Raw genomic sequence first — 19,411 nt, 5'->3', positions numbered from 1 at the left:
GAACTCCTCCTAGACGGCTGGACCGATTTTGATGAAATTCTTTGTGTGAGTTCACGGGGATTCGAGGATGGTTTGGATTCACAATTGGATATTTTATCTCGATTCTGAGTTAAGAAAAAACTAAAAAAACACGCTTTAAAAGCAAAAAAACTAAGCATTGTTGATTATTAGCCTCCATGGCAACGGCTTTTGCATTGTTGTTGCCTTCTGCGTAACCATGGGAAAGGTTTTTGGTAACGGCAGTGGCGTGCCCAAGAGGAGGGGTATGTATAATGAGAAGATACAAAATGTCCAGCGTAGAAATACTTACCGCCATATGTATATTTGGGCAGGACAATGTCTGTCGGGTCCACTAGAAAGATATATAGAGATATATATGTAGAAAGATATATAGAGATTGAGATATAAATAGAAAGATAGAGAGAGTTATAGAGATATACACAGAGAGATAGAGAATTAGAGAGATAAAGAGAGATGCTTAGTATACGTTTAAAAAATTGATTGAGGCATTGCAACGCATACCGGGCATTATATATATATATATATATATATATATATATATATATATATATATATATATATATACACACATATATATATATACACACACATATATATATATACATATATATATATACACACACACACACACACACACATACATATATAAACTTTGTTCACGGTAGGGGTATAATATTAACACGATTTTATAACAAATACGCATCCCAAATACACCAAAATTATTTATAATGTGTTACAATATTTTTTAAAACATTGTGCAAAAGATCCCGGGTGTAATTTGAATTATTATGTGTAACTGTAAAACCCCATTGGTTCAAAACATATTTGAATTTTCAACATTACTTTTAAATAACCGTACCGATTGTGCTGAAAATTGGTGGACAATCGTTAAATTACATAATATTAATAATTCAAACGACGAAAATATGATTGAAAAGTGAAATCAATGGTTGTTCCAATCGAGTGGAAGAGAGATGCCACGCATGCGTACAATGAGCATGAAGAGAGATGCCACGCATGCGTACAATGAGCAAACAGAACCCATCCGTAGTGGGACATCCGTAGTGGGACACTTTTTTGTGCGTGCAGCCGGCGTTCATCGATTTATTAGACGTTGTCACGTCAAAAAAAGTTTGAGAATAAGTTAACAAATGTTTACAAGAAATTATGTAAAATATAAAAAAATAATTATATAAATATGGCAGTAGCAACAGACCAAAGCAATTGCAAGTTATGTACATAATGGTTGACGGATGTAATCCCCAAGTTAACAGAGATCTGTTAAAAGGGTACATTTACGCATGATTTGTTTGTTGAGTTATAAGTAGGAACAAGTATATATATACATACGTATATAAAAAATTGTGATAAAACAAAACAATGCACTATAAATCACCAAACCGCAACAAAAACCATGAAATTCTACCTCTTAATACACTGAGTACAATGAATGTAATATATTCAGCATAATGTTTAAACCAAAATATATCATCTAATTGTATTTGGAAAAAAATTAATTTTACTTTTTTTCAGAAGACTGTGTAAGGTAGATGAACCAGTAGTCGTCATGCTAAGAAGAGTTTTATAAAAAAAAATTGTGTACATAACCTTGTAGGTGTATTACTGCCCCTACATGTTTGTTTTTAACCTCAAACTTTACTCTACAATGCTATCCAACACTCTTCGATAAACACAAATTATTTTTGTAGATTTATAATTTTGAAAAAAGTGTGATTTCGAGCCAGTAGTCGTCATGCAAATTTTCGTGTTTGCCAGTGTTCGTCACATGTTTGTGCCAGTAGTCGTCATGTGCGATTTAGGCTGCATTAGTTTTAATTCATGGATCCAGAATGATAGTATTGAACTATTTGGGCTTCAAATTTTATTTGGTACTATATTTTAAACATCAAAATGGCATTTCATAAAGATCGTTCAGTAATATAATGAATAATCCTCATTAAATTTTGAATTTACTTACAGCACTCACGGAACAAAGAGGGACAGCACATAGAGCTGTAGCAAACCGAATGTATTCGTTACTGAGTAACGGGTGTGCCGTCTAGTAACGAGTAACGAAACGTTACACACGGCTGCATTTTGTTACTCGCATTTCTCGTATATTTTACGCATGCACGCGCATATTCAATGAATTTACGATACAAAGAACGATGTTTGTTTATTAATAAAGTATAATTTGGAAATTCCTCGTCTAAGTTTTTTTACTGTTTATTAAAGGTATTATGTGTGTAGACAAAGTTTGAGATTGGAACAGAAACAACGTAACAAAGTATTTTTTTACAAATTATAAATATGTATGTTTTTGTTTTTCACTATCGCGTATTTTCACGTTTTTTTTGTTCTTATCTTAAAAGAGATATAATAAAGCCGCTCTAATGAGATTTAATTGTTTCTTGGTTAACAAAAACTGTTTAATTATCAAATATTGTTAATTGTTTATATTCTATTTATTATTATTTACGCGACGTCATACTGTACGCGTACGCAATACGACTCAATTCGTTGCTGCAACATAACATAGCATGTTATGCGGTATCACAAGTAAAATATAAAAATGAATCAGGGCCCGCCCATCTTCCTACCCAAGGGCGATTTGCCTTTGTGTTTATCGGACAATGTGTTCCTTGGCACACTATTTTTTTCCGCTGCTCATTTTATAGTCATACCATTCGCTACATCTTTAAGAGCAGCGTCCATGGCTGACTCTTCATACAACAGTATTTTCCGTTTTGGCATTTTGCCCTGTAATTAAAGAACGAGACACATTACAATGTTTAGTTTACTTATTAATGTCAAAATATATATCGAATGACCCCTAAATTAATGTAAACAACAATGCCTACACAATTTTTGCAATCAATAAAGTAAAGTAATTTCCGACCCAGAAGTCGTCATACACATGCATCGGAAGTCGTCATAGGTGACGACTACTGGATCTGATCATAATAACGTACTTTGTCTATTAACAACAAAGAACCAATATTATTTAAGAACTTTAGGGTGTAACTTAGCACAACTTTAAATAAAATATTAAATGTACCAGTGCTCGTCAGGTATGACGAACACTAGCAATACAAGGTTTTTATTGATCCAGTTTTCGTCACCCTAACTAAATCATACAAAGAAAACGAATTTTTTTAAATAAACACTTTCACCTCTTCAAGAACATTTAACTAACACATTCAGCACAAAACATCACGAATAAACATGAAAAAATTACAGAATTAGAAGTAAAAATGTGCACTAACGTCCTTAGTGTTTTAGTATAGGAATTCCCCTATTTATCTTCACTGCTCTACGAACTTTTGATGCACGGACTTTTTTTGATTGAAAATAGTGTTTGTTCCGAAAACTATTGTGGTAATTTCAGCTAGAACGTCGACCAAATTTTTGTCAATATTTAAGTTGGCGATATATTGAGATACTTCTCTATTATTTACATTTGAAGTTGCTAGTGACGACCATTGGAGCAGTGACGAGTACCGGTGCACTTACCTTATCATACTTTTAAATTCCTGATGTTTTTGAAATTTTCCCACACACAAATACTTGATATTTTTTTGTGAATAGTTCTGACCTAATCATAGATATTAAAAATTCTATATGGTAAAATGGCATTATTATAATGAAATAGTTATCACAAAGTATTATAGTGTCATATTTTTCGAAAAATAAACACAATAACCTGTTTTAAATATGAAAATTTCTGAAAAATAAAACCATACAATCTTGTCTGGTTATAAGTGCTGCAAAATTAAAAGCAAATACACAATTTAGTAAGGGTTAGACAATTTTAAATCACGGTTGTTTATTTTCAGGGTAAGTTTTAAGAGCATATTATTTTTCATAGTACTACTTTTAGTTGAAATGATTATCCCCGTGCTGCCGCTTGTCACCGGCAATTTTTAAAGATTTACTTTCACTGTCACACAGGGTGCAGATAGCATAAATAATTGGCTTGAAGTGAAGTTAGAAAGAAGTGTGCATGTCTGTCGCCAGAAATACCCAATAAAGGTGTTTTACCAGAAGTCTATTGTATTTAAACTCGGGAAAGGTTTAGCTGTTGAGCTATCCATAGTACAGGGATATTATTTACAGTTTTGGTTCCACGATATACTTGCTGAGAACCAGCAGAACACAGAACAGGGAATGGAACCATCTATGCTCTAAAATAAATATATGTATGAACATTTAATTTGATGTCAAAAATTATTGAAATATTTCAGAATTTTTACACTTAAAAAGGTTGAAAAAAAAATCTATAGGTTATGAAGAAGATAAATATTCAGTAAAATCATTAGTAATAAGAATGTCTAGAACAGGAAAATAACAATTACTCTGAAATTTTTGTGTGTTTGAAACATGTGCAGTCATTAATGTAAAAAAAAAAGTATTACTAAAGTAACGCATAAAAGATCGAACAAATAATATTAATTTTTTTCCAATCCATTTAGGGCATACAATTTAGTATGAAATTCATGCTAAATAGATTACATTCAATGATTTTATCATGATAAAACATTGAGTTTTTGTAATTTCAGTTAAGTTTTATCAAAAAGCTGATTGAGTTAATGATTTTAGTTAAATTTCAGTGCTAAATATGTATTAACTTGCATTTTGGTGTTGTATTAACATGCTTTGCGGTGTTATTGCTTTTATTGTGATTCACTACATAATCTTGTCCTTAGTTATAACAGACTGTAATTACCTTTGTCGCTCCAGTAGACAATGTTGATGTCTGCCTTCTGGCACAGGCCAGCGCTCATGTTTGTGTTCTCCGGCCTGTAGAGCTGGTTCAGACTCACAAACGTGTTTCTCTCCGAGGCACATTCACCGTCAGAATAGGAGAAGATCCTGTTCACATAGCCGATGCAAAAGGGTTCTGGCGTGTCTGCGTTTGTGCCCGTCAAGTACCCCGACTTGCCGTGCCGGTAGAGTTCCGGGAACATTTCCTCATCCACGTCTTCGTCCTGCAGCAAATATTTATGCAAATTTATGACTTTTATGGTTGAAAATTCTCAATTTTTTTTAAAATACAAATCCACTACTGAAATCGCCTTCCATAAACATTTGGGCCCGAAAATTGCAAGAAAACAATAAGAAATGTCTATACATGATTTTCTAAACTATTGTTTCCATCATCTGCGTGTTGAAAAATACAGCACCGTTACCACAGACTGTATTCTTCCATACATGAATGCCAGTAGCCAAATGCTGAAGGTTACACAATTAATATTTTAGTCAACATATGGAGTTCTCTACACCAAGGTTGGCTGATTTAAACCACAATGGTTTAATGCATGGTTTAAAACATGGTTTAAAACAAGTCATTTTTATAAAAAAAAAAAACAAATAGTTTAAATATATTTTTAAATAGAAAATCTTAATAAATTTTAAGAAAAGGTCTAATTCCACTCTAATAACAACAATAGTTTGCTCATTAATTTTTCTTGTGATTTGTGGGACCAAATAATTATATACTAATCAAGTTCTTATCACTTAAATTATCTTAATCAGTTGTAAGCTATCCTCTAAAATTAACTAAATAGTTAATTGTAGTCAAAAGTGTAAAAAAAAATACATAAATTTTTTTTTTTTTTAAATCCTATTTTGTGTGAAATCTTGACTGCACTGTAAATCCCATTCTGCAGGAAACACCCATTCTGCGGAGAATCCTCCTCCAGTGGGGAAATACCCTTTCTGTGGTTAAGTCCCAGTCAGGTGTGCAGATTTGATGGTCTTCAGTCCTTTGATGTACAGTAATAACTTTGCTGGTTGAAAATGAGTGGCAGAAAGCAGGATGTTGCACGGCTTTCAATTGAACAGGCTCAGAACCAAAATAATTAATGTAATAACAAAAAAACCTTGGTTTAACAAAAAAAAATTCTCGTTTAAAAAAAAAGTCGTTAGGTTTTTTAAAAAAAAAAACATGTTGCTTGGTTCTTTTCCACCCCTGCTCTATGTGGAGTTTTGCTTATAAACAGTGTGAAGTGCAACTTTGGTATCTATGTTTCAATGGAGTTTTTGTTCTCAACTTGCGTACATGTGTTTTGTTTACATGATTCAGATTATTTGTTAGGTTCATAATTAATTACTATTAAAAATAAGTAAGATTTGTATCTGGCATACATAATGAAAAGAAACCTTAGCTATTAATGTGATTTTCTACCTAGTGCTGTTTATTAAGCCTGTGATCATGACCAGACCTTTATAAGAAGTGAGAACTCAAAATGAAAGGTTAAGGATCAGTAATTACAATGAAAGACTTCTGATGAAAAAAAAAAGATTCATTAGCAGTTTTTTTTAATTAAACTAAGCACTTAAGATCCTACCAACTTTAGAGGTTAAATATTTTTATTTCTGAACATTTTTTAAGTTCAGTTGACCCTTAAAGCAATGACAGCACATGTTGTTTGCCCACACACATCATTTTTGTGTTAGTTCCCTGAAATACAATGGATAATGGTTGTACTAGTACACCAAGGCTCCAATGAAAAAAATATTATTTTTTTAACTATCTTCTACAAGCTTTAATATTTAGTTACTTATCACAGTTGTGTTTGCCTTCTACCAAATAAAATCTCCATAATATGAACTTTGTCACTCTTGGGCATAATATACATTTGTAACCATTTGTAACATTTTTATTGAATAATGAGATGTGTAGACATTATTTTTCTGAGCAATGTAATAGGTACATACTTTTTACTGCTAGTACTAGCAGTAAGCAGTAGTGCTGTGAAAATTAGCTGCTAGTATTTATATTTAAAAAAATTTAATACTTTTATAAAAATTTCTTTAAATATGCAAAATACCCCAGATATAATAACATCACTTACAGCTTTTTTTTTTTTTAAAAAAAAAAACACCACTTTTAGCTAAAAATACCACTACTTTGTGGCATAAAATAAAAACACAAATACATGTGTTAAGGCAATAAAGGAAAAACAGATGGCAATCCAATCAATGATCAATTTTTTTAACAATACAATAACTGATACAAAACTGACTCAATACTTTTGTAAATAATTACAATCCATGTCTCCAGAAAAAACAATATTTATAAGTAACTAGCTAATGCCTGGCATGCATTTCAATGCCTCTTTGTTAATTTTTTTAATATTTTTTTTAATTTTGAACATACATGCAAAGCATCTCTCTCTCTCTCTCTCTTTATCTCTCTGTAATTTTATATATCTCTTTACATTAACCTTTTCATATCACTCCATATCTCTCGATTTCCCTATCTCAATCTATATACCTCTATATCTCACTATATATAACCTTATGTCTAATTAGCTATACCTATGTATCTTTATATATCTCTATATATCTATACATCTGTCTATCTCTACTTAAATATAGCTGGATAATTCTCTATTTCTCTAACCCTTTTTTTTATCTCGTTCTATATCTCCTCTATTTATATAGATTTATATTTATCTTAATCTATACATCACTCTCTATATCTTCTAGCTCTATACCTCTGTATATCTATAAATCTATTTCACTCTCTCTTTGTCTATCTCTAGCCCTTTCTATCTCACTCCGTCACTCTCTGCCTCTCTTTCTCTTGCTCTCTCTATATCTCTTTTTATCTCTCTCTCTCTCTCTCGACTCGCATGCCAACATTATTATTTGGACCTCAGAAAAGAGGAACTGACATAAAGTACTTACTGGTAATTATCTGATACTACTTGCGCACCACCTTAATTTTTACTTTAAAAGTTGGTATTATTGAAAGCTCACCTAAACAGTGACCCTCATGTTTTAAACATGGAGGTAAGAAGTAAGTGAGTTGGTGTATACAATCTTTGCCATTTTAATACTTGAAGTCAAGAAGAGAACATCTAATCCTTTTTATTGATTACGCATAGCAAATTGTGTAACAAGTATTATGAGATGTATTAATAGAATGTACTTGCAGTACTGCTTAGGGCATTAGTTTGCTTACTGCCCAAATGTTCACAGAAGTTACTCCTTTCCCATGTTCAAAGGAGTCCTTGCTTATTAACTGGTTTTAGCTTGATCATGGACTATTCCGACTATTGTAAATTTTTCTTATAGCATTTATATTTGTTTGTCTAGTTTGCTTATGCTGTGTGCATTGATTTACCTTACTAATGCTTAAATCCTAGTCTTCCATTAGTTACTACCTTTGGCTTTCCCCCTTTTTTTGTAAAGTGGATAGGGTGATAGCAAGGGCAGTGACACTTCCTTTGTTATCAAAATAACAACCAATTCTTCGTTAAAACTCTCCATTGTTACAAGTCTCCCAAACAACAAATACAAAAAAATTTACTTTCTTTTTTGTTCACTAAATACATACTAGAATGTGCACCATTCTACAGCACAAATCAGCCTTACCTACGCAAAATAACATTTAATAATTACATCTATACTAGCAACACACATTCAAACATTATCACGAAAATGATTAATTCATACATGTGTTGTACAAAACAAGTAAACAAAAGACAACAGCATGAACTAATACACAATACCTATAAAAAAAAATCAAATTACGATGATACCTTGTAATCAACATAGTTCTTGGACGATTTCCTTTTCTTGAAGCCAAACGCAGAAGGCAACAGGAAAACGGCAGAGCCTGGGTGCAGCAACATCTTGTTCCACTTCACCAGATCAAACACCACCTGCAAACATGAAAACATGTATTACGGACGTGCAATTCTAAAAGGAATACTAACCTCAGCTTCAAATTAAAGTCTTTATTCAAGTGAAAATGCTTTTTTTTCCCCATAATATACTGTACTGAAACTCGAGCATGGAATAGAAATAAAGAGAGACAGAATATCCATGGGATAAGATAATGTACCAAAAAAGTAATATGATAAATAATTCAGAATTATTTTATTGATGTAAATCATCATCAGAAAATCTGATCACTTCATTGATCAAAAAATTGCTATCCCTGTAATTCTGACTTGAGATTGACCAGCAATGCCAATGATTTGTTGAGAAAAATAAAAGGATAAAAGATAGATGAACATATTGCCACAAAGAATACACAAATGCAGTTGAAACTTTAAAGACAACCAAGTGAAGAAAATAACATTAAGTCAGTATCAAAATTAAAAAAAAAAAAAAAACTTACATGTTTGAAGTCTGTGTCTAATTTGCTTCCAATCACAACCAATTCTTTGCCATACTCTTGAGTAACAAATTCACATGCTGGACAATAGCTGCAACACAAATATTGGACTGCTAAATAAGTTAATAGAAATAAAACACACATCACAGTAATTTTTTATTCTCATTTTTTAAAAATGTAAGCAAGTCTTTCACTATTGATGTGTAAACATCCAACCTTGGTAGCACATTCATGTGTTCTCATGTTGCAAATAAACTTAAAATCCAAAACTCTGAAACCAATTTAACTCAGAATTCTTAGAAATAACACCGAGCGTGATACATATATAGTAATTATTCATTTTAGTGATAAACTGTGAAAGTTTTTCCCCTTTTTAAAACCTATTAATAATTACCTATGTTTAACATGACGGTACTATTGATTATTCAGGGCTAGCGAAACAACAGGAGTACCGAACATGCCGCATGTAAATGGCTCAACACCTAACATGTGACATTTATCCTTAGACCGGAATTATCATTGCCTGCGTTTTTGAGATTTAACTTCTTCATAGATTGAGGGTTACAGTTCAGTATGCACCAGAAATGCAATTAAATAAGCGCACGTTACACAACGGAAATTTGACAGGTAGAAAGTCCAATGTGTATGAATGCAGAAACTGCTATAGCCAAGAGCCAACGTTATCAAGACGGCAGACTCAAATGTGGCAACATGCACCCCTGCATGTTTCATGAACATCAGGAGATGGACAAAGCATATTGGTGTGCCAAAGTAAATGTTATGGTAGTGAAACTATCATGGAATACATTTATAAACTTGAATAGTATTAATAAAATATAATTGCAACTTTAAAATTACCTATAATTTATTAACCAAGAAAATTGTGTTGGGACGAACATAGCGTGCAAGATACTTAACATCTTGCTTCTCTAAAAGCATTTCGAACGTGGCTCTATTTTCCAGGTATTTTTCAAACTAAAAGTTGAAGTCCAATAAATCTTGGCTTTGGACTGGATTGTCGACAAGGAATTGTATTAAAATACTGCCCATCTTGTAAAATTGCATTTAACTGTTAATACTAAATTTCTGCACACATTATAATTTATACTTCTACGGCATTACTAAATATTAAACCAAAACTTTTTAAAACACATAATATAGGTATATATTTGAAATTTTTGTTTGCTTATTAGCAGAAATTAGTTAGCAAATTCTTCCAACAAACAAACCTTAGCCTCGTGGCAACTTCAGGATAATGCTGACATTGCACCAATGTCGAACATTTTTGTGAATCATTCCAATACTTCTAACTTAAAAAAATCACATTGAATATTAGATATATTTAAGATTTCATTCATAAAAAAACTATATACTGTTTAAATTTGCAATGTTGTAAAAAGTACCTCGAGAATCGAAACATAGTCTCCCGTCTGAGGCAAGGGTCTACATGGATGGAATGGGGCTGACACTCATAGGAGCCGGCTGCCCTATCCGAGGGAGATGCATGACGGGAGATGAGATTGGGTGTGAATTGGTGCAGGAAATGTGAGTACCATGAGAAAACCCACAGGCTTTGGCATTGTCCGCCACAAATCCCACTTGCGAAAATCCGGGTTCCACTCCACCGGGAATCGAACCCCGGTCGCCTTGACCAATGAAACTTTTAATGTTGTAAAAAGTAATACTGATTAATTTTAAAAATAGTTTAAGTACGCTGATTTTATAACTCTAGTTTTAGTGTGTTCAGAGGTATATGAACTTAATGAAATCACACTTAGCTCTCTTTTTTTCTTCTTTCTGAACTAGTCTATTTTAAAATTTGTGAAACACACGTGTTTGTATTTAACTTTATTTTATATTTCGTCATCTCTAACATATCCACTTCCATTTAATTTGGTTGTATCCAAAGAATGTAAAAAAATTAACTTCCCCTTTTTCAATTCATTACAGACACCTACATTATTTGAAGTTTTTTGAAACAATCACATTTTAATTTGAAATGAATAATACTGGTATCAATTTTCTTATTTTACGTGAAAATATATCAATAGTTATGGTTGGTACTAATAAATCAAATTTTTTAAAATCACCCTCCCACTTGATTTTATTTGTTTGAATGATTTATTTTTTTACGAACCAAAGCTAACTAACTTTTCTCCCTCTTTTGATTGTTATTCTTAGTTCTACCTTTGAATATATATACTGTATAGAAGTCGCGAGTGGATAGGATTTACTCTACGTTTTTCAGGAGCGTATGATGAGCAGCTTGGGAACTTCACCGCTGCAGTGCACTGCAGTAACGCCCTGTATCGTTTTAGTTATTTACACGTTAGAGCGCAGCACTGTCGCCCGCTGTCATTCCCCGCACCCTCCACCCATCATTCACTGCAGCTCAAGGTCGTTCAATAGGAGGGGGAAGGGGTGTTTGAAGAGTTCGACACTTGTCCACTAGGGACCACCACAAGTCGATGCCCTAGAGATGGTGGCGATTGCGGCGGTGAATTAACCAACTACCTCAAACCGTATTAGAAATATTAACCTGGGCTGGCGACTTCTATACAGTATATATATTCAAAGGTTCTACATTATTCGCCCTTGTTTTATTACCTTCCGCTTTACTTGCTTCGGAGAGTATAATTTTATTACTAAACCAAATTATTTGCAAAATGAGAACACATGAATCCACTCATTACTGAGGTTAGATGTTTACACATCACTGGCGACTACTGAAAAACATTCACTCACATATTTGTATATGTATTTTTTACTTATTAACTGTACTTTGAAATCTTACCTTACAACAGTAACCATTATCCAATTATAGCCAGCCGAAATTAGAGCAATCAAGAGCCAATGGTGAACATTCAATTAATCTCGTAGTCTCTTAGTAATGTTTTGCAAAGGTTTCACTGTTTTTCAGTTCTAGGTGATATGTGCCAGAACAACCAAAACCTGAACAGCTATCTATTGAAATGCAACTTTAAGTTTGAAAAATAGAATTATTACATTTTAAACAACTAAAAAATATGCTTTCATTGTTTTATGAACTAAAAAGTAAAAAAGAAATCATTAAATTTAAGTAATTTGTTCAACAGTGATAGAATGAACTATAAATCTTATAAAATATTTTTTTTTAATAAGCTTAAAATAAGGATCAAGTAAAAAACAAAACAATTACCTAATTTTAATGAAAAAAGGCGTGTGATGCTTGATACCAGTTGTATATTCGTTGGCTTAGTCATTATGAAAATGAAAGATGAGAGTAAAGCACAAATGATTTAAGATGATTAAATTTTCTACCACTAATGACTATTCTTTAGAACAGATTCATTATGAAAATGAAAGAAGAGCGCACCCACACTTTTATTTTATTAAAATTAATTGTTTTGTTTATTACTTGATTTTTATTTTAATGTGATTAAAAAAAAAACACAAAATTAATTTTCAATGTCCTGAAAATTAGGGTGGTTATCGTCGGTATCTCACTAGAAAAAATGTAGTTGAAAGATGTATCTTAAAAAACAAGCTTAAAATCATTAAATATAAACAAACTTTTCAAGTGTTCAAAAGGTTTTTGCTATTTTTCTGGGTTGTATTGCCAGGCCATCATAGAATGTTACATTCTGTTGCACGGTTTACTACCTATACAAAGCGCCCAGAATCTAACAGTGGGACCAAAAACATTGTGCAACTTTTATGCAAGAAATTTTAATCCCCCCCCCCCCTCCATTTTGACGCCCTAGAATAATGATGCGACGATTATAGATGGACAAGGTGTTAAGGGCCCATCCTACCTGGGCACAAACACCATGTGCATGTGCACATGTGATTTTAAAACTGCTACAGATATCTGAGAGGTGTCTTTTTATGAAAATCATTTAAGAATTGGCTGATAGTGGATAAGTAGTTCTGTTTATGTATGAGGGTTATTTTTTTTTTCAACCTCCGATCGGCTGTAATAAAAAAACGGGAATGAATTGGGAAATTATTTTAATGTCAAAAGAAATGTACATCTTTACTCTATTTTTCCACATAATCACCGTGCAGATTCAGACATTTGTCGTACCGATGCACCAGCTTTCCAATACCCTCTGCATAAAATGATGCCTCCTGCCTATTCAGCCACGCTCATAAAGTTTTCACCGTACACAACACTCATTCGGCGATGGATTTCTGCTGCAGTGTGCCCTTCTGCCTGTAAGAAACGGATGACTCCACGCAGCTCGCATTTCGCCGTACAGTTTATCGTTGCAGCCATGTTGACATTCCCATAACCAAGCTTCAACTGAGGTGTGAGTTGGCCGCTCCACATGGTTGGTGGAAGGGGGTATACACTACGAGACGTGCCGATTCGTGTACGAGCGATTAGGGTATCGATTAATGGGCATGCCATGGAGAAATGAAACTGCAATCACACTGCAGGGCACTGTTAAAACGTGGCTGAATAGGCAGGAGGCATCATTTTATGCAGAGGGTATTGGAAAGCTGGTGCATCGGTACGTCAAATGCCTCAATCTGCACGGTGATTATGTGGAAAAATAGAGTAAAGATGTACGTTTCTTTTGAAATTAAAATAATTTCCAAATTCATACCCGATTTTTTATTACAGCCGATCGGAGGTTGAAAAAAAAATAACCCTAGTATTTTTTTGTTTAAACTATATTTTTTAGATGAATGAAAATGCCTAAAACATGTGATTTCAGAATAATTTTTTAGGAATTCAACTACCAGTAAGGTTTCTTAAAAGCACTCAAGAGACTTGCATTATACCTTTGTCTTCATACCTCTGCCATATAATGTTACGGTTACAGCTCATAGTTGCCCTACGCACGATGGAAAGACTGCCCACCAGTCCACAGCCTTGCACTTAAGAGTGCTGCTCTAGAAGTATGTATCAGCAAGCATCGCACCTCAGTAAAACCAACAGTAAATAATACAAATACCCATCTGACTAAGCAGGGCCCCTGTAAGTCAGGTTACGTTTAATTTTAACCATGTACAGTTAGCAGGAACGTCTGTCAAAAGCAGATTCCAAAATGTTTGGACTAATTGGAATGCACTGTAGTTCACTTGTTACGGCATCACGAGGCAATCACAACAGGAAGCTACACCTCACCTCAGAAGATCCCTGTTGCTGTGCACCTGAATGCTGGAATGGAGGTCAGAGAACCGACAGTGCACTGGGTCGTATCTGAAACAATTACACCAACATAATATAGGCCTGTCATTATTTTAAATGCCAGACCTCTTTTTTCTTACAAACATGGACTGGCATGTAGCCTGAGGTTAAATGGGACTCAGCATGCAAGTACAGTAACCCCAACACAAAACTGGAATTCTTAAAAATTAAAATTTTCCTCATGTCCTAAAGTTTGTTCACTTAAACTTAAATGTACTACGTTCTATGTGCAACATAAAAATAATAGTCCAGGATGAACAGACTTAAATTTGCAATGTGGGTTCCTGCATTCTGCTCAATTCTGAGATTGTACATGCATGGAATATACATAAGCCATTCATTAATTTTTTAATGTGAAACCCAGTCAAAAAATTTTTAAAGGAACCCAAAATTTAAACTTTATGTGAATGTAAAGTTACCGTATTTATCAGCATATTGTCGCATATTGTATGCTGATTTTTAGTTTTAAAAAGTGTAGTGCGATTCTTATGTGAAAATATAACTTTGGGTAAAAAAAAAAATTACAACCGTGGTGATTCTTGAGTATGTGTGTAAAAATCTCCTGTGTTGGTTTTAAATAAGTATGTAACAAGTAAATATAAATTGTTTAGTTAAAATATCTCAGGAATGCGTGAAAATCTCAATTAACGGCACCATTATGATCGTCAGCCAGCCGGCAGCTGGCGCCAGCAAGTGACATGACTTGCTAGGCTGGCATTCGGCTGGAGGGGAAATCTAGAAATAAACCAGTGAGTTTGTGTGTGTGTGTGTGTGTGTACATTCTGTAAGAGCGTGTGGCCATGTAGCAGTCATGACAGCTCTCCTCCCTCCCTCCCACACTTGTAAATGTCTGTGATCTGGCACAATCTCCAGGTGTCTATTTCGATAGGTTTTTAAACGCAGCTGTGACCCAACTTAATTGTTTTTTGCGTGAGATTTCAAATACAACATTCCATGACAAAACTACAGCCATTGTTGGTGATTGGTGCTTTGAAAGCTGCACTTCAAAATTAATTTCTCACTGATGTGCTTGCTAGTTTGTATAAAAGAAACTGACAAGGGTAGCTTGTTGCCTTTTTTTTCTATTCTGAAAGAGGACTGGTTTAAAAAAAAATAGGATAGCAGGGAAGGGATACACTGCTGTTTTTGTTATTAGTTAGAAGGGGTCGTAAATCAGCAGGGGTGAGCCGGAGAAAAGTGGGCTGGCCCATGGGTGTCGCAAGGATATATTTTTTGGGGGGGACTGCAATTGATTTAGTTGTTGAGGCATATCCATCCCCTGGAAAAAAAAGTGGGGTTTGAAGGTGCAAAAAGGTGGTTTTTAGGCATTTTTCTTTCCTAAATATTCTAATAGTTGGTTGCAATACATAATTTATTTTTTATAAAAAATATTTTCAGAGAACAAATTTGTAAAAACACAGTGCTCACATTACCACGATTGGACTAAATGCACAATGCACAACATATGGGTTATATTACAGAAATCATATTTTTAAAATAACTACGAAACTCAATATATTATTCGAGGGGACGAAATTGAAGACTTTTATTATTAGGGGGGACGTGTCCCCCCCCCGGTTGTGACGCCCATGGCTGGCCTCACTCCCTTCTACATAGTAATAAAGTGGCACATAAAGCAGACAAAATGATGATGGAGAGTTAATACTAGTGCTGTATTTCTTACGCACCAATAAGCTGAGACACGCAACAAAGACTTCACTTGTACTCTACTGTAGACAGATATATGGTACGACTCATATTTTAGGGCAACCCTTAAAGCAGAAACGTATTTTTTAAACTCATATTATAGCTGCGACCCAGACTCATACGAAGGGACAACTCTTCTGCGAGTAAGTACAGTATTAACAAGTTTATTAAGTACTGAAAAGAAAGATTAGTATGAACTGAAGATAGAATTGATAGGCAGCAGAATGTCTTAAACAGGAGTGTTAAACACAGGTGTTCTATTAAGCCACTAAACAAATCATAAATATTAAAATTTAAAAGCTGCTGTCTGTAGAGCCAAAAATCACCTTTTCTGGCAAAAGAATGACTCTCCGATCTGTGCAGGCTCTTGCTTCACATCCTGACCACCCAGCTCGCTCCAATTCGCTGGTCTCTGCACAAACTTGACGTCTGCTTTTCTCAGAATAAACGTAAGACTGCCGTCCTCACATTCGTCTGATGCGAACAGTTCGGTGGGATCTGCTGTTTCTGCCAAAATCGTATCTGCACCCCGGCTTAAAAAAAATACAGACTTTGACAAAAACAGGGAAAAATAACCTAAAAATAATCACACAAATATTTGTCTATAAGGTGGACACTTTAAAACAACTACTAAACTTACCAACATTTTAAAAAGAATATTTAATAAAGTACTGATAACATGTAAGTATAAAACATTTTTTTCTGAACAAAATACCACAAAAGAACTCCACAACTACTTTTAATTTTAAAAAAATTGTAATACTACGGTATTATCAGACTAACTGAAACTGTTTATTATTGTTTTACGTTCGAGGTTAATACCGCTTCCCGGTACTTTCGGCAGTGTTTTGTTTTGTTCCACGCATGGCGGCGCGCGCATCTCGTGCTGTGTCGTCATGACAACTGCTAAAATAAATAATCGCGCGGCGTTCGGAACAGCTTTAACGAGCCTATGCTTGATTGATATTGACATTTCATTGGCTTCATTAAAAAGGACGCTAACGTGTCGCGGCCGTGATTGGCCCTTTTCAATTAACAATTTAATTTCGGCAAGAGAGAAGAAGAAGAGTGGAAAATGACGCCATTTAGTGCGTGTGGTAGTGTATTCCCTCTGGGAATATTTCGTTCGTGGCGATGCTAATTTCGGCGTTATTGATCTGGAAATTACGTCAAAATACTGGGCAATGTTAATTGACGCCCTGTAATTGAATGCAGAATAATCGCATTCAATTCACGTGAGCGACGAAGTATTTTACGAACGACATTAAACATCTATAGTTAAGGTATGGTCTGCATCATCGCTATATATTAAAATTGGCGTAAATTTTACCGTCAACATACGCGAACTATAATTATATAAACTTTGGATTATCATAAAATTAGTAGAACATTGACTTTCGGCGATTAACAGCAAATTTACTCACATTGGCACAAACTATATGTACACAAGTCCAGAAGTCTTTTGGTTAGGCGTTTTATGCTCGAGCAAGCCGGAGCAAAACCCCAAAACTTTTACTCAGTGAACAATTTCAGGAACTTTATTTATTTTGTATTTTATTCAAGAGTCAGGTTATCTACGACATCCCATAGACTTTATTTAATATTTGTTTGTTTGGTTATTATTTCCATGACTCGAGGTTTCTCATTATGATTAAAACAATAAAATAAGTTTTTTTTGTGTTATTTTGTTGTTAATTCTTGATGACCTCTGGCGCCCTAATATTAAGTCCTGGAATAACGTTCTGAGTAATTAAAAATGGAAAATCTTAGTTTCATCACGTACACGTTTGTGTACAAAATCTAAAGAGTTCAGAATGATTCTAATGTTTACAGCTTCTTCAACTCCTCTAAATCTACTTCAGTTACTAAATCTAAAGTCCCGTGCATATATTTGACATGCATTCATTCTAAAATTTGCCAGACCAAGTGCCAAAGAAACAAAGGAACACTGTTCTGACATTCCAGCTGAACCATAATCTATCAGCCATTAGTCGAGACTTACAGCTTCTAATTATTATCATTATAACTATTTCACTTTTAGTAATATTAATTAATAACATATGCAGATGGTAACAGATAAATAATATGAATCTAACTGAATCTTATTTTTGTATGATAATTTAGTTTATTTTTAATTTTAACTGTAATTTTTTTTTTTTATGTGTTTACGAATGATAGCTAGGATACCAGCATCAGATCTTCACATTTGTTTCGTATTTTATTTTTCTTCTATGTTTGTGTTGTTTGCCTATGAATTTGTTTATGACTTTTATGAAGCCAGACTATTTTGGGCTGTGACTGCTGGCTGGCACTAAATATATTTTTAAAAAAATTTTAAATAAATAAAAATGAAAAAAATATATATACATAAACACACACACAAATAAATTATCAAATCAAGAGAGCTTACATGAACCAGCAGCAGTGAAACTTCTTGTCGCCAGCTGGAAGCTCATACATGAAGACTACCTGGCCCAGGAGCAATGGTTCATTCATATTCTTTGGCTCCACCATCACACAATCCCCTACGCTCACTAAGAGATCGCCAATCTTTGCACCACTGGAACACAATTCATAAAGGCATGCACTGTCAGCTAAACTGACTAAAACTGCTCATTGCTGATTATGCAAATTTTTTTTTAATGTTTTGCATAGTTTTTTACAATTTGTACTTTTGTTTTATGTACTTTATAAAAAAACAATGAACTTTTAAAATGTGTTGAAACTTATGCCATTTGACTGCAATTAAGTTACTAGTTTTAAGTTATTAACCATACGATTGAATTGCTACAGAATGAAACAAGCGCTGAAGACGTCTGTTGGCATAATAAGAAAGTGTATGTCGTTAACAGAAGTGCCAGTTGTAGATAAAACAATTGTTTCAGACAAGATTTTTAGATAATATTTAGAAATTTTACAAAAAATCTGAACAGATTTAATAATAAACCTACTAAGAGCATTAGGAAATTTTTTTGTTCTTTAACACTTGTTTTTTCCACCTTTAGCACCAATAGTTGGTTGAATCAAATTTTAATCTAGACAAAAGTATTTGTCTTTATGCAATTACATATTTGATTTTTTCCCCTTTCTTTATATAAGATTACAAGGCACTTAATCGGAAAGGCGTAACTGTAAACTGGCAAGGCGGGAAGGCGCCATGTTGCTTCAAGGGCGCCCGGCGCTCTGGCAGTTATCCGCCGCCAACGACCGAGGTAAGACGCTGCCTTCCACACCCGGGGACTTCACTCTTTGTATACTGACTATTAATTCCGTTTCTGCTTAATTCTTTCAAATCGCTTTTACGTCTCGGTCGGGGCACTGTTTAACATAATCATTTTTCAACTCTTAACGAGTCTTTTCACGTCTAAGGG

The 19,411-nt window shown here is 33.9% G+C and overlaps 1 protein-coding gene across 5 annotated transcripts in view; it reads right to left on the bottom strand.

Annotated features, from left to right (window-relative positions):
* LOC134533765 (DNA (cytosine-5)-methyltransferase 1-like) overlaps window positions 1–19,411 on the bottom strand; it is a 104,222-nt gene that overhangs the window by 63,381 nt on the left and 21,430 nt on the right. For all 5 annotated transcript variants that reach the window (XR_010075393.1, XR_010075392.1, XM_063371418.1 and 2 more), the window contains exons 10-15: window positions 18,451–18,600; window positions 16,367–16,573; window positions 14,271–14,345; window positions 9,158–9,245; window positions 8,574–8,696; window positions 4,748–5,009 (exon numbers count right to left, since the gene is read on the bottom strand). Coding sequence is in view for 3 of the 5 variants with exons in the window: in XM_063371418.1 (XP_063227488.1) it covers window positions 4,748–5,009; window positions 8,574–8,696; window positions 9,158–9,245; window positions 14,271–14,345; window positions 16,367–16,573; window positions 18,451–18,600 (905 nt within the window). In the remaining 2 variants the exon portion in view is untranslated. The remainder of the gene's footprint in view (window positions 1–4,747; window positions 5,010–8,573; window positions 8,697–9,157; window positions 9,246–14,270; window positions 14,346–16,366; window positions 16,574–18,450; window positions 18,601–19,411) is intronic.

Source organism: Bacillus rossius, chromosome 1, assembly GCF_032445375.1.
Source record: "Bacillus rossius redtenbacheri isolate Brsri chromosome 1, Brsri_v3, whole genome shotgun sequence".
NCBI classification, from domain to species: domain Eukaryota; kingdom Metazoa; phylum Arthropoda; class Insecta; order Phasmatodea; family Bacillidae; genus Bacillus; species Bacillus rossius.
Note: the sequence above shows the minus strand (reverse complement) of the source record. Positions and strands in the feature narration are given on the sequence as shown.